The sequence below is a fragment of the Lissotriton helveticus genome, chromosome 1_1, assembly GCF_964261635.1.
Source record: "Lissotriton helveticus chromosome 1_1, aLisHel1.1, whole genome shotgun sequence".
NCBI classification, from domain to species: domain Eukaryota; kingdom Metazoa; phylum Chordata; class Amphibia; order Caudata; family Salamandridae; genus Lissotriton; species Lissotriton helveticus.
Genome location: NC_136057.1, coordinates 1,496,808,702 through 1,496,824,620, shown reverse-complemented (window position 1 = coordinate 1,496,824,620; position 15,919 = coordinate 1,496,808,702). Strand labels below are relative to the sequence as shown.

The window sequence follows — 15,919 nt, the reverse complement described above, 5'->3', positions numbered from 1 at the left end:
TAGGAGGACGAAGCTTCCGCTTCAAGTGCGCTCCTCAAGGCTACTGCGAGAGCCCATCAATATTCAGTCAGGCCCTGAAAACACAACTAGACACGATCATTCTACCGAATGGTTCAACTCTGATTCAGTATGTAGACGATCTGCTGATCGCTGCAGACACTGAAGAGATTTGCAAGAAAGCCACTTTATCATTATTACGTAACTTATGTGACATGAAGCACAAAGTCTCTCTTTCCAAACTACAATTTTGCCGACAAGAAGTAACCTACTTAGGTCACATCTTGTCGAAGGAGGGAAGGAGACTGACACCAGAAAGAATACAGGCAATCGCAGAACTAAGTGCCCCAAGGACACAGAGAGAGGTTCGAGCCTTCTTGGGCATTACATCGTACTGTAGACAATGGATACCGAATTTCTCACTACTAGCTAAACCCTTGCTGGCACTACTCTGCAAAGACACGCCAAATCCTATGCCTTGGTCTGAAGATTGCCAGATGAGTTTCCACGAGTTGCGTGACGCATTGTGTTCGGCTCCTGTGTTGGGAAACCCCAACTACACTAAGCCTTTTACATTATACGTCCATGAGAAGGAAGGTTGTGCATTATCAGTTTTAACACAACATTTTGGGGACAGACAGCGCCCATGCGCGTATTTTTCGGCAACTCTAGACCCTGTGGCTAAAGCCCTACCAAGTTGTCTGAGGGCTACCGCCGCAGCAGCTGTCTGCATCCGACAATCCACTGGATTAGTCATGAATAATACTCTGATCGTTATGGTTCCGCATGCAGTAGACATTTTACTAAACAGGACGAAGACACAACACCTTACTAGCGCTCGACTATCCAGTTACGAACTTACACTGCTAGCAAGTCACATCCACATAAAGAGGTGTGATACACTGAACCCCGCAACGTTATTACCCATTCCGACAGGAACAGACGAGATTGATAAACGTGACTGCTGTTTTAGGACAGAAGAAGAGACAAAAGGGAGAGTAGACTTACAGGACACTCCCCTTCCTGAATGCAACGATACTTTATGGGTTGATGGTTCATGCTTCAAGTTGCCGAATGGTGATACGACTGCAGCATATGCCGTAACGACATTACACACCATTATAGAGACTGCGCGCATTTCCCATAATTCTGCACAAGCTGCAGAGCTAATTGCGCTTACCAGAGCATGTGTGTTAGCGAAAGGAAAGCGAGTGAATGTGTACACTGACAGCCAATACGCCTTTGGTGTGGCTCACAGTTTTGGTAGATTGTGGCGTGAACGTGGATTTCTTACGTCACATGGTGCAAAGATACAACATGGTCAGCTAGTTAATGAGCTCCTCCAGTCACTGACCTTGCCACTACAAGTTGCCATTATAAAATGCAGTGCACACAAAAAGATTCAGGATGATGTTGGCCGCGGGAATGCATTTGCAGACGAGGTTGCGAAAGAGACTGCAAGGAACACAATGAGTCGGATGTATGTTGTAGGTCCCGCTAGATGGATTACTGATGTGGGAATGTGTGAGGACACCATCGAAAGCGTGAAATCTATACAAGCCGAGGCAACTGAGAAAGAGGCGAATGAATGGAGAGAAAGTAAGGGTAGATTAGATACGAATGGTTGTTGGGTCGAATTGTCAGAACACCAGCGATGGTTATTGCCTAACGCCTATGTACTTGCAGTAGTAACAATGGCTCACGGATTTGCACACATCAGTTCGAGAGGAATCTGTAAAGTATTGGCCCCAGTATGGCAAAATAGCAATATCCCGAAATATGCAGAGAATGTGGTCAGAAACTGTATGGTGTGTTTGAAGTACAATCCCGGTAGGGGAACCCCAACTCCAGCTGGTCATTTTGCGCCTCCAACGTATCCGTTCGAGGTTTTGCAGCTCGATTTCATTCACATGGAGAGATGCAACAATCTGAAGTATGTGCTCGTTGTTGTTTGCGCTTTCTCCAGGTGGGTGGAAGCGTACCCCCTTAAAGACAATACTGCCTTGTCAACTGCCAAAGCCCTTGTCAAAGAGTTCTTCCCGAGATTTGGCATGCCTAGAATCGTCTGGAGTGATAATGGAAGTGAATTCGTAGGACGCGTGATGAAGAGAGTGTGTGAATGTTTAGGCATACAACAAAAATTCCACTCTGCGAATCACCCCCAATCAGCTGGATTGGTAGAGTGCTACAATGGCACTTTAAAGCTCAAACTAGCCAAACTCCAAGCCTGCACAGGTCTTAAATGGCCTGACGCCTTGCCCCTAGCACTCTTGTCAACCAGAATGACAGTCCATTCCAGATTAGGACTTAGCCCCCATGAGATAGTGTTTGGCCGCCCAGCCAACGTCTGGGGCGTGCCAAGGCCAAACAAACTTAGCGAAATAAAGCACCCCATACTGCTTGACTATTTGTGCGAATTGACAACTAAATTGCGTGTTTTACACCAACAGGTTCACAGTTCCTCTCCACCAGCCTCTGACGATCCAGGTCACTCCATCGCACCCGGCACGTGGGTCTTGGTGCGGAACTTCCAGCGCACAAACAACGGACAGCCGAGGTGGACCGGACCTTATCTGGTACTTCTTTCCACGAGATCAGCGGTTCGGGTGGAAGGCAAAAAGAACTGGGTGCACGGGACCCATTGTAAACGGGTCCCTCTGCCCCTTCCATACGACCGGTGGGTCAACGAAGGAATTGCCGACTCCGAGACAGAATCCATACCTCGTTTCATCCCTTTCAGCGATGCACGTTTAAAAGAAACTGGTACCGAAAAAAGAGAGTGATCATATTTTACAAGGATTTGTGCCACAGTCTATGCAGTTGGACACTACCGAACCTGAGACATTGTTTGAAGACCACACCGTGCCAGGAAAACGACCGTACAATTTAAGGTCTAAACGAAGAGACTAAATAAAAACGAACTAATGTGATTTCCCTTCCCCCAAGAACTATTTTTTTGATTTTTCAGCTCTCTCACTCTCAGGAAACTTGCTCATTTTTGATTTTCGAACCGCCATCCGGTTCTGCTGCTAGGGTCGCGGTTGAAGGCTGGGGAGTGCAACTGGGGACGTTTAGGTCAACGGTTCTGGTTGGTCCAAGGGAGTTACCCCGGACTGAACAGAGCGCACCCCCTGGCAGAACCAACCTACCACCGCGGGCAGCAACTAGAGGATGGAGTTTCCTAGGGTAAAGAGACCTACCAGACTCACGAACGTTGAAAGACAACTATGCACTGTACTGGCCAAAAGAAAGTTTTTGATAACATGTATTTTAATGTTGTGTAGCATAACGATGTTTTTGACTGGTTATACTCTATTCGTATTCCAAGTTACCTTTTCAAATGACACCCGGCCACAGCCTCCTCCTACTATCTCTCCACACTACTTTCACCCTCTACCTGAACACGAGTCTGCCAGAAGACTCGAATTTGTAAATAACTCATTCATTCAACTCCTACACCAACACCAGTCCATAATGAACACATCGAACTGTTGGATATGTGGACTCATGCCACACACGACTGATAAGGGTATCCCATACTTCATCCTGCCATTCAGCTACTATGGTTCTCTGTGGGCTTTTCAGACCATGTTCCTGTTCGCCCTAGAACCATACCCAACCCGTTCTACTGAAAGTGATTCCAGTAACAAGGCACTAATAGCAGGGATAAGAAATATGAGTAGAGAGTTCGACACCTATCTTACGATTCCCAAAGATGAACTCACTCCATACACTCGTTGGAACGTAACTAAATATGGGGTTTACCTGAGTAAGAGCCAGACAGCAAAGAAATCCCGCCCAGTTTGGATAGTACCCAACTGAGGTCACTTATGCTTACAAGGTATCGGCAGGGATCCCAAAGCACAATTAGGAAAGAGCATATGCACGGAAACATATGTGTTCGCTTCCCGAACTTCCCCTATATTATTAGCAGCCAAAGGCACGTATTTCGTCTGCCATGACCAAGCTTACACCTGGTTGCCCCCTGACTTCTCAGGTACATGCTTTATCGCATTTCTGCTGCCTCCCACCTACACGGCCAGAGCAGATTACCATCGGACAAGGACAGCTAGAGGTGTCGTGAGTAAAGACGACACCGCGGGTCAGGAATTCGCTGACTTCGCGAAGGGTTTTCTACCATTTTGGGGGCCTATGGTAAACAGCAGGAATATTCGCCAGTTATCGAGGATAGTTGAATCCGCTGTGAGTACAACGGCCGGAGCCCTTGGAAATTTGACGACCGAACTTCAGTCGGATCGACTTATGACCCTTCAGAACCGAGTTGCCCTAGATATCATACTCGCCGATCGTGGTGGTGTGTGTAGAGTGATCCAATCCAGTTGTTGCATTTTCATCCCTGATAACGCACCGACGGTGTACCAGGCCATCTCTAAGTTGCACGAGATATCTGGTTCCCTTCACGTAGAAAAAGGGGACTGGTCCTTACTAGGGTGGTTCTGGGAACTGATCGCTACCTGGGGATGGAAAACACTGATCTTCATTGAGATGATCTTAGCACTTCTGTTTATGTTCTGCCTGTGTGTACAGTGCGCTCCTGCACTATGTGGCCTCTGTGCTACCTCATGTGTACGGAAGCCTGTGTCAAGGGACGAACTGAGCAACAGAATGATGCTACAGCAGCATCTCCACGAGTTCCTTCATACAGATTTAGATTCGGATTAACATGAATCATTGCCTTATATGAGGGCAAAAGGAGGGTCTGTGGTTCTGAAATTCTGGACCCCACTGTTGTCCCGGTATTGAGGCCCGATATCCGTGTCCCGAAAACCTCAACGTACCATGATGAATTTGGTATCGACGAACCGATAATGAATCGGACATCATTCCTATGCATTTGCGTCATGATCGAGGCATGCTAACACCCCTGAATCGTAGTTTCCGTCCCAACCCCCAGACTCCATTTTGTAAACGGTATCCATCTTGTGTCTTGCCCTCATGATAAGTCAATTAAAGGTCGAGCTTGATCTAAAAGGACACGTCCACCTTCCCTGACTTCCCCCTGACCTGTCCCAACCGACTCCCTTGCCTCCAGCCAAACCTGTTTAGGCAGCTCCTCGCCCAGTGGCCAAACACGATAGCATCAATGTACAACATACCACAAACCATTCACCCCTTACAGATCATGTTTTCTACACACATACACACTTGTCCACGCTCCCTGTTTATGGCCAGTTTTATGACTAGGAGGTGCCTTCTTTTATTGGGGCTTCACCGATATCTGATGGGAGTTCCGGGCTTGGCTGAGTAATCTATCACGAATTGGACGTCTAAAATACGGGCTTGCCTACATGACTTCGCTCTTTTGTATTATTGTAGAAATATGTGTATAGCCATATCATAAACTTAAGAATTCTTGCTTGCAGCTATTATTTTTGTATATAAGGAGAAGGCTGGTTCTGTAAAAACGAACAGTCTCCTGAGAACACATGACCCGTGTTTGTCGTGCTTCTAGGACACCTGTTACTTGGTAGCTATCAATAAAACTTGATCTCTGACTGCGACTAGAAGACTCCGTGTTTCTGTGGTCCGGAACAGGGAGAACTCAGAGGTCTTCGGGTGTTATACCCTGGCACCAAACGGGTTCCCGAAAAACCCGTTACCTCACGAGGATGCTCTTAATTAAAAAATATGCTTCCCAATAAAGCCTGCAACTTTCGCAAAAAAAAAAGTATATGGTATGGCTATATCATAGAACAGCTATAAGGACATGGTTCCGAAAGCTGCAGACAGGCTCAGCTCATGCTAGAGCACCATCTCACATAAAACCAAGCACTCTGCCTCCAGGATTGTTAATGCCTGCCATAGGAGTGACTTATAGGTATATATGTGTCTATATATAAGTGTAGATATAGGAATACTATATCTAAGCAAGGGGTGATTACACAATCTTGCCCCAGCTGAGTTATCAGCCTGTGGTGTCAGTTTGGATGGCCAGCCAGGAGTGGCATAATTCATGCTGCAGCCCCTGGTAGGCCTTGGATGCACCTATGCCCTGGGTACCTATGGTACACTATACAGGGGCTCACAAAGGTGACCCAATACCCAATTAGGTATGTACCTAAAGTACATGGTATCAATTTAGAGAGAGAACAGCTGGGCTGTGGGTCTGATTAGCAGTCCCACAGCCACACTAAAGTCGAAAAACCAGTGAATCACAGCAAAAAGTGGGGATGACCATAGGAAGCAGACCCTACTCTCCTACACCGCCTACGAGCACTTCAGTAAGTTTAACCGCGCTATGCACCAAAGTGTAAAAAAAAAACCCAGGCACTCCCACAACCGTAATTGAAGTACCCATTTTTCTCCCTGCAGCAATTAATATACGGGATCTTCTGGTGCTGGCAGATATCCTACAGCGGTTTGGAAATGCTACGGCTGTAGCAGGGCATCAGAGGAGCCCGCTAATCTTTATCCTTAGGAGCCAGTCTTCCTCATCGTGAAGTAAGGTGCATTTTTAAACATCTGTCTACAATCTCACCTGAGCCATTACCTGATGTAACCTTAAGGTTTTCTTTCCCTTTTACCTCATCACTGAAGAACCCGGCCGGGTCCTCACATGAGTTTTTACCTTTCACTTCCCAAGGGGCACATCACGTTCACACAGCTGCGCCCCTTTACCATCCAGGTAACCTTCCGATTTCACTACTAGTCCTTCAATACAGTTTCTCGCATACGTGCCAGTACAATGGGCCTAATGCTTTCCCCATCTTAATTGTAGATGTCCCTACATTAGGAGTCCTGAAGAGACCCCACATTCACAGGAGGGTTGAAACGCCGTCGACAAGTTTATAGAACAGACCATCACACAGCTAGTGTCACTGTATATCTAGGCTGTGAAAATGTATATTGAATGGTCGTTTCTTAGAATTTATGGAAACCTTTTGTAAACTGTTCACTGTATATAGTCACTTTTTGGTTCCATTTCACTTGGGGACACAATGCACAAAGTATTCCGCTTTTTGAATCTAAGAAAGTGTTTATACTATTTACTGAGTGTTTATATAAACATTATTTAGCAAACTGTGTAGAAAGTTTATTTTGTTCTCTGATATTATTAGGTCCTTCACAAGCCTATTGCGATTGTGCATATACATTGCTTGAATAATTTTTCTTATTACCCACTGGAACCGCAAGTAGCAGGACAAGCGGGAACCAATTAAAAAACCCTTCCCAACACGGAGTGTATGAATGGTTGGTATAATTCCGAATATCATCTCAAAGGTGCTAACCAAAGCAGAGCTGATACATTTAAAACAAGCATTTGCAATGCAATAGGTCTCGCATCAGGAAAGTTTGAGCTATTGGTCTTGTAAATGACACATTTTTTACTTATGTGTTGGTTTTGAAAATAGCGAAATTAATAGCTTTGTCATTTACAATGCCATTAGGTTCGAGGCATGTGGGCTGCTGAATTCATATCTGTGCATAGATCGCCACCTAGTGTTGGGTCCGGATGATTGCACATTGTTTTCCTGGAAGAGTCTTCGAAGTATCACGAGATAGGTGGCTCCTCCCCTGGACTACAGTGCGCATGGGCAGCCCCTCCATCCTCAGATTGTTTTTTTCCGCCATTGGGTTCGGATGTACTTTTCTTTACTCAAGTTCGGAAACTTTTCTAAAGGCCAAAAGGCCTTCGGGGTCGTCGGTATTGTCATTTCGATCGGTGCCAAGTACTTTGTTCCAGTTCTTTCGAGCAGGACGTCGAAGAGAGCGGCGTGGCCTTTTTGACACCAGAGGCCCGATCGTCGATGGAATGGAGCCCGCTCAAACGATGCCCCCGTTGTAATTCTAAGTACCGACACATCGATGTACACCCGGTGTGCAACAAGTGCCTATCTCCGGAGCACAATGAGGCCAACTGCCTAGCCTGTGCTCAATTCAGGTCGAAGAAGACGCTTAGACTTTGACGCGTAGCGAGGCAGACAATGACGAGGCCAGCGCCCGACCCGGTGAATATCTTCGATGAAGAACTCAAGCGATGAACAAGGCCCAACAGTGAGTACGGGGCCCATAACAGACACGGAAAGACTTCCAGGGGCTCAGGTCGAGGCATCTCCAACAGGCCTTAGCCAAGATTCTGACGAACATTCTATAGCCCCGCGTCTCGGCCCGGCTAAGAATATATCACACGAGCCATCGGTCGAACATTACCAGTCACTGGTTAAATCGAAACCAAAAGCCATGGAGTCGAGAACGAAACCGAAACTGCTGAAGACAGTCTTCGGATCGAAGAGTTCGGATCCATCGGATTCGACAAAGAAAAAAGGTGTTCACGACCCTGCGGGATCACAACTAAGGGGTGTCGACCCAAAGAGCGGTACGCTAAAGTCCATGACTAAAGTCAGGCACGTCGAACCGACGAGGTCAACGTCGACGGACAGCGACACAAATAAGGGACTCCAGTCTCTGAAGGTTCCCGATCCGAAGCATCGAGTCGACAGGCCACAGTTAGTCAAAGGCCTCGAGCCGAAGTCCAAGGGCGGCTCGAAGGACCACGTCGAGTCGAGGCAGAAGACCGCGCCTTCAACCCAACGCAACAGGCACCTAAGTCGACGCAAGGCCAAAAACATATTGGCGAAAAGACAAAGTCGGTCGGACTAATGACGACGCCAGCCCCAAAGAAGGTCAGTCAGTCTACAAATACTATGCCACCGATAAAAGTCGGACTGCCCCCGACTGCAAAGCGCTGTAGCGGGGTGGCAGGGACAGAGGCTAAGAAGGACTGGTGGACCATTGCCGACAGTAACTCTTCTGTTTCATAGCCTCAGGACCCTTGGGAAACAGAGTCCGACGCGTGGTGGAGTCAGGTACAAGCACCCAGGGAAGACTGTGCCTTTAAGGAACCCGAGGCTGACGACGAAGGCACTTCCCCATATGACGCACTCCTCAGCCAAGCCAGCGGATTGGAAGACGGATACCCGCCCTCGACTGGAGGCGGACACAAAAGACAGGAAGAAAACAGGAAGGTGTGTCTCGACACCTGGAGGGAGTACGGAGGTCGGAGAGAGACTGCCGAAGACGCGGAAGAACCGAACAAGGACGTCGCGGAGGAGCAGAGACCGAGAGTTGCTGTGCCTGGAGGCCAACGTTCTCAAGCACCGCCCAGCCACACCCACGGAGGAGTGTGGCTCACCCAGGTGCGTGACCGGGTATCGGGTTGGCTGGGTCGGCGTTAGCCTTGTAAATAGCCGTGTATAGTCGTCACCCGATCTTTCCGTCCCTTCCTCTTCCACACCCCCTGCCCTGTCCTCAACCCTCACCCTTTTTCCCCCCACAACTCGTGCACAGCCTGAGATAGAGCACAAAAGTCACCGGTGTCCGCACTTCCCGAAGGGCTTCCCCCTGGCTACGCTGCATACCAAACAGAGTGCTAACACCATTCTTTGTCTCCCGCATGTGGCGTTGGGACCCGGCCCGAGACCGAAGTCGAGAAGCCCTCGAGGAGGAAGGAAGACGACGGACAAGCCCCCGCCGATTCCGTGCACTAGCAAACACATTGGATCCTGCAACTTTAGCACAAGAAAGACAATCTCAGAGAAAGAAAAAGACCTTTATTAAAATAAAACCACATCTACCCAGCCCTGTTGTCTTAGTCCCTCCTTCTGATCCGCCACAAGCGCTCGATCCGAAAACAGGGATCGAAACGTCCAAGAAGGTGTCGATGGGGAAACTGAGTCATTCTCTGGAAGAAGACACTGTGTACCAAGAGCCCTCCTATGATGACCAGTCGAAGCTGCATATCGACTCCGACACTGGCAGACTTACTATTTATCAGAGGAAGATCAGGTCAGAAAATCCTCTTGAAACATATAAAATTCCACTCAAAAAGAAAAGGGATTCTTCCACATCACCTGTCCTTTTTGAGTCTGTAAGGTACCATGGCCAGGACACCTCTGCATACTCACCTACTCGCACTGATGAGGATATGGGGTATGACTACAATGTAGATTTTAATTACCCTGTGGACACGGATCAGGATGACCAGACTCAAGCCTGGGCAGACCCTGTCGACCCGGGGGACTCGCAGACTATTCCTGACACTCCTTCTTATCCTGTCAAGACTTCGCCAACAGAGGGTACAGCTGCGTTTAACGCATTAATAGAAAGGGCGCAGCACACAATCATGATGTGGAAATGCATGCTGACCCAATTGAACAAGACTTCCTATTTGACACTTTCTCCTCTTCAGAGAAATCAGTCAAAACATTGCCAATGTTGAAAGGTGTCCTTAAACACGCAGGAGACATTTTCAAGGAAACCACAAGAGCAAGGGTCGTTAACGCCAGAATCGAAAAGAAATACAGACCGGCACCTGTGGACCCTACATATATTTATTTATTTATTTTTGCATAAAATCTTTCTTTATTTATTTATGAGAAGTTGTCATCTAACGTTTGGAGTGACGTATTAAAGGAATAACTACTTTGAGAATATAAAGTCCTAACATAGGTGTGCAAAAATGAAAAAAATCAGTTTCAGTGCATGCATTTTAGCCATCTTAGTTGACCGTGGGTAGTTCTTCAAATGAAAGTTCTAGAAAGCGTAAGGATGGAGAGAAGATGCTGATCTGTATCCAATGAACTTTTTCAGAAGTGAAGAAAATCAACCTTTTGAACTCTTGCCATTTATGCAAGCGTATGCAGGTTAACATATGAAGACTTGGAAGCAAATACCCTAGTGATCCAAAGGCACATAGGTTTACTGGAAATTCCTACATTAGTTTGCAGACGGGAAACATGCTGAAGCAGGTAAAATATCTCTCATTCATGACTACGCACAACACACATGACCCCCCATTACATTACTAATCCACAGCAACATTTTAAAGATACAACAACTCTTGACATCTGGAGTTTGCCCAATAGAGGCCTGCAAATCCCCTAGTTATAAATGAAATCTGCCCACACAATAAAAACTTTTTTTAACTTTGGTAAATGAACGGTAATTGTAATAAATGTTTTGTGGAGCTACACTAATTACAATACCATGATGCAAGATTGAAGGAGATACTTTCCCGCTTGCATCAAAAAAACGATTATATGACCCAAGGGACATGTTTGTGCAACAATTTCCAGAGGCCTGTGTTTACACATGTAACAGGCAAAAAACGTAAAAGTATTAACTTCTATTAGCAAAATTATAACCGTAAGGGTAAAGAAATATGACAAAAGAAATGGAACAATTAATTTCTGAATATCTACACCTTTATAGGTCGAGCCTAGGCAGAGCAAGTGCTGCTCTGCGAGGCATGCTATATTGAGGTAGGGACTTGAAGCTCCGCCCACTCTCTGCCCATATTTTTCATTGGCTTGTGTCAGTGTCCACTGCAGATTGTGGCTGTTCATTTGTCAAAAGGCTTGGTAGTCCCTCAGTACCACTTTGTCTCATTTTGTAACCTCACATGGCAACACACCGTTACGTGTGTTGGTACTCGAACGCTTTAATTACAGCCTCCAAGCACTATTTTCTCAAATAGCTTTGTCCTGCTTGCTGTTGCTGGCAGGATACGCTGTCTCATAACGCTTTTTTGAAACTTTTATAGCAGCATTTGCAATGCAATAGATCTCGCACCCGCCCGGGCACGAGCCACTGGCACTGCAAATGACAGTGCCTTTCAGTTATCAGTTTTAAAAACAATACATAAATAAAAGGCATAGTCATTCACAATATCAACAGCCCAAACTCCCGCAAACGCGAGACCCATTGCATTACAAATGCCTGTTTATGTGTTTATGATTTTCTATATTGGTAGCCGAAGATTACTAATTTTATTTCTCTCACTGTACCATGTAGTTTGTATTTCCATGTCCTAGTTCACATATGATCTCAGCTGGGGCTACAGTAGCTACATGTCCAGGGCTCGAAAATTCCACTCGACCGCTCGCATAGTCGGGCTAAATTTAACAAGGTCGAGCTGTTTTTAGTTCCTACTCGCCCTTTCTGGCGAGTAGGAAAACAAACCAACTTTTGTCCTCTGTCTGTGAAAACAGAGAATAATGTGACAAGATAACAAGATGCAAAGGCATCCCCCATTGCTCACACAGTTAATGAGCAATAAAGATGCCTTTAAATCTTGTCATCTTGTCACATTTTTTATTTTTTTTAATTTTTATTAAAACAATCAAAATAAACAAATGAACGAAACTCACAAGGCAAAAATACAGTAAAGCATGATCATGAGTCCATGTAGGCAGAGCTCTAGTGCACAGTACAGACAGTATATTCAATATTTGTGGGGAGGGAGGGGTAGGCGAGGAAACAAACAGTAATACTATCTACAATAGAAATCGGAATGCCAGTTAGGGGGACAAGGAGACATCGGGATATACCTCTTGCGGGGGAGTACATATATTTCCACGATATGCATTCCATTGCGACCAGACCCTACCCCACTTATTGGACCTGCCCCGGGATAGGTACACAGTCTTTTCCCGAAACATGCGCCAATCCATGTTGTCCTTCCATTTTGATACAGTGGGTGGCCTGTGGGATCCCCAGAGTTGAGCGATATCTCTCTTCGCAACCATATTACCAAGGGTCGCCCAGTTGATCTGCGCAGTGTTGTAATCATTAGGTTCCCAGACATTTAGCAGACAACGCCTGGCTCCGGGCAGCAGCGACATACCAGTGACTCTCCATCACCACATGTATTCGGGACCAAAACTCAACCACCTCCGGACATTCCCATAGAATATGGAGGAAGGTGCCAGACATACCGCAGCCACGCTTGCACAACCCGTCTAAAGAATAACCCATACGAACCAGACTCGGACCAGTAACATACACACGATGGAGGATCTTAAGCTGGACAAACCTAAGGCGAGCAGGAATAGCAACCTCCTTAGGCGAGGACAAAGCAGATTGCCAGTCTTCGTCATCCACTTCTAGTCCGTCAGCTCTCCAAAAAGCCCTAAGGCGCACAAGCAAATCAGCTCTATTATTGATCAGTTTCTTATAGATCAGTGAAATCGTGCTGTCGGGCACATGGCCATCTAGGATGCGGTCCTCAAGAGGGGAGGATTCAGGAATATCATCACCCACAGCAAAAACTGACAGTAGAGCATGACGGACCTGAACATACCGAAAGAATTCCGTGTCACCAAGCTCGTACTCCGCTTTCAAAACATCGAAGGACTTGACGGTACCCTTCGTCCATAGATCGCCTACCCTGCTTATACCAATCATATCCCATTTATCAAAGCCTTTCGTTCTCCACAGATGTCCCAAACATTCAGAATCATACAAAGGGGTCGCGCGGGTGAATCTACCACACCACCCCAATGCCGCATTCGCATCCTGCCACACCTGTACGGCAATTTTGGTGGGACCGGTCCGTGTTCCATAGAGTCCCCTGGAATACAACGCCCTGTTAAAAGTCCCTCCTGGCAGAAGAAATGTATCCATAGAAAAAGCCGGGGCCATAAGTCGCGTGGTTGATCGCACTCAACTGAGAAGCCCAATAATAGTGCCTGATATCCGGGAGGGCAATACCACGGAAGAGTGAGTTTGGAAAGAGCAATGCGCGCGCGTCCATCCCAGACCAGTCGTCTCTGTAGGCACTCCACTTCGCGAAAATAACCCGGAGAAACTGGGTCAAATGAATTTTGAAGGGCATATAAAAATCGAGGCAGCGACATCATTTTGAAAAGCGCCGCTCTACCGAGTGGTGACAACGGCAACCTACGCCAGCGTGCAACATCAAGCTTGAGCCGCTGAAGGGGGGGTTACAAATTACGCTCGTAGCGCACAGAGGGGTCCAAGGAGACGTAAATCCCTAAGTACTTAAAGCCGGTCTCAGTTTCTTGATTTGGAAATCTACGAGGCAATGGAGGGAGATCTCCCGCCAAAACATAGACGCAGGATTTAGCCCAATTAATAATGAGACCCGAATTCTTTCCGAAAGAGGTCAGAACATCAAAAAGTACATTCAAGGACTTCCGAGGGGCGGTGAGGTAGAGAAGGATGTCATCCGCATATAGTGAGATTTGATTCTCAAAATCGGGAGTCCACCGGATGCCCCGCATCGAAGGCTCCCAACGGAGCCACTCCGCCAAAGGTTCTAAAGCGATGGCAAAAAGCAGCGGAGACAGCGGGCTGCCCTGCCGGGTACCAAGCCCAAGTGTAAAAACACAAGACACTTTCCCGTTAACTACCACCTGAGCCAAAGGCCTCTCGTAAAGAAGTTTCACCCAGGCGATGAACACCGGTCCAAATCCAAACTTCGAGAGGGCCGCCCAAAGGTAGGGCCACTCGATGGTATCGAAGGCCATGGTAACGTCAAGGGAAGCCAAAATTGCCGGCTCGGTGAGCGTCCCAGCTCTCGCGAGAACTCCATGGATTCTGCGAAGATTAAGGCCGGTGTTGCGATGTGGAATGAAACCGGACTGATCTGGATGGATCAAGTCTCCGATCACCTTAATCAAACGATTAGCCAACAATTTAGCTTGGATTTTAGGTTCGGCATTAAGTAAAGAAATAGGTCTGTACGAAGTACAACAATCCCGCGGCTTACCCTCCTTATGGATAACTACAATGGTAGCAAGTCGTTGATCAGCGGGAAGGGAACCAGACTCCAAAGCCTCAAGGAACATCTCCCTTAAGTAGGGCGCCATTTTGTCGGGTCGCAGCTTGGAAACCATTGGGGCCCATTGCCTTGCCAGAACGGAGGGAACGTATAGCCACAGCAACTTCATCTACCGTGAGAGGAGCCTCCATGAGGTCTCTGTCGGCGTCAGAAAGGCAGGGCAATGCGATATCCCACAACAGCAAGCGAGTCTTCCTCATCTCTACCACAGACCGAGGTGTACACAATCTTAAAGTGGTCTACAAAACACTGAACAATCCCAACTGGGTCCGTAACACACTCACCAGCAGGACCAACAATCACCGGAACAACACGATTCACTCTCTCTTTCTTGTCCAACCACGCAAGCAGCTTACCAGCCTTGTCTCCCACATCATACAACCTACCCTGTTGCTCTCTATACATCACTTTCGCCGCATCCGTAACAAGAGCTCTATAATCAGCTTGTTTCAAACCGAGGGAGTGCAGCTTTGCGCGAGAGACTCCTGATTCAAGATCATCCTCAAGTGCAGTTATTTCGGTTTCCAAGCGTACAAGTTCCTATTGTGAGCCCTCTTGGTGGCGACAATCAGCGACAGGGATTGCCCACTAACAACCGTCTTAAAGGCTTCCCACAATGAAACAGCGGAGGAAACAGACCCCACATTTTCATCGAAATAATGGTCAATAGCGTTCACAAGTTCAGAGCGGGTTTTGGGATTGCGGAAGTAACAGGGATTAATAGGGGCAACTCTACCCTCACTGCCTGCCCCGACCTCAAAACTAAGCCACAGAGGGGAATGGTCAGAAATACCCCTAGGAAGCTGACGAACCTCCTTAATGGAAGAGGATTGGACCGATGGCATTAAGAAGTAATCCAATCTGGAGAGACTGCCATGGGCCCCGGAATGGAAAGTGTACTGTAATTGCGTGGGGTGCATCAACCTCCAACTGTCTACCAGCCCGAAGGTTTCGAGCAAGTCACTCAGCCACATTTGGGATTTAGGCAAATCCCTAGGGGGACAACGATCAGAAGTGCCTGAAAGAACAGAATTAAAATCCCCACCTAGAATCAGGAGGCCTTCAGGAAGCCCCAATATAACCCTGCCGAGATCAGCGTAAGTCGAGGCCTGTAGGCCCGGAGGAATATACACAGAAAATATGGACAGTGTCCTCCCCTCCCATCTACCAGTGAGCGCCGCGTAGCGCCCCCTGTCGTCAAGAGTCACTTCATCAATTTCAAAAGGGAGAGAAGACCGGATAAGAATACCCGCCCCCCTGGAACCAGAAGTAAACCCAGAGTGAGCCACCAGCCGGTATCCACGTCTATGCATGGCC

At 47.2% G+C, this 15,919-nt stretch overlaps 1 protein-coding gene across 6 annotated transcripts in view; it reads left to right on the top strand.

The window, feature by feature from the left end:
- STX18 (syntaxin 18) overlaps nucleotides 1–15,919 on the top strand; it is an 897,615-nt gene that overhangs the window by 464,394 nt on the left and 417,302 nt on the right. Inside the window, exon 8 of one of the 6 annotated variants that reach the window (XM_078686612.1) lies at nucleotides 2,448–3,619. The exons of 3 other annotated variants lie outside the window; for them this stretch is intronic. In XM_078686612.1, coding sequence (XP_078542738.1) covers nucleotides 2,448–2,780 — 333 coding nt within the window. In that variant the 3' untranslated portion in view covers nucleotides 2,781–3,619. Of the gene's footprint in view, nucleotides 1–2,447; nucleotides 3,620–15,919 lie in introns of those variants that run through there. 2 more of the 6 variants (XM_078686628.1, XM_078686636.1) reach the window with 2 other exon arrangements.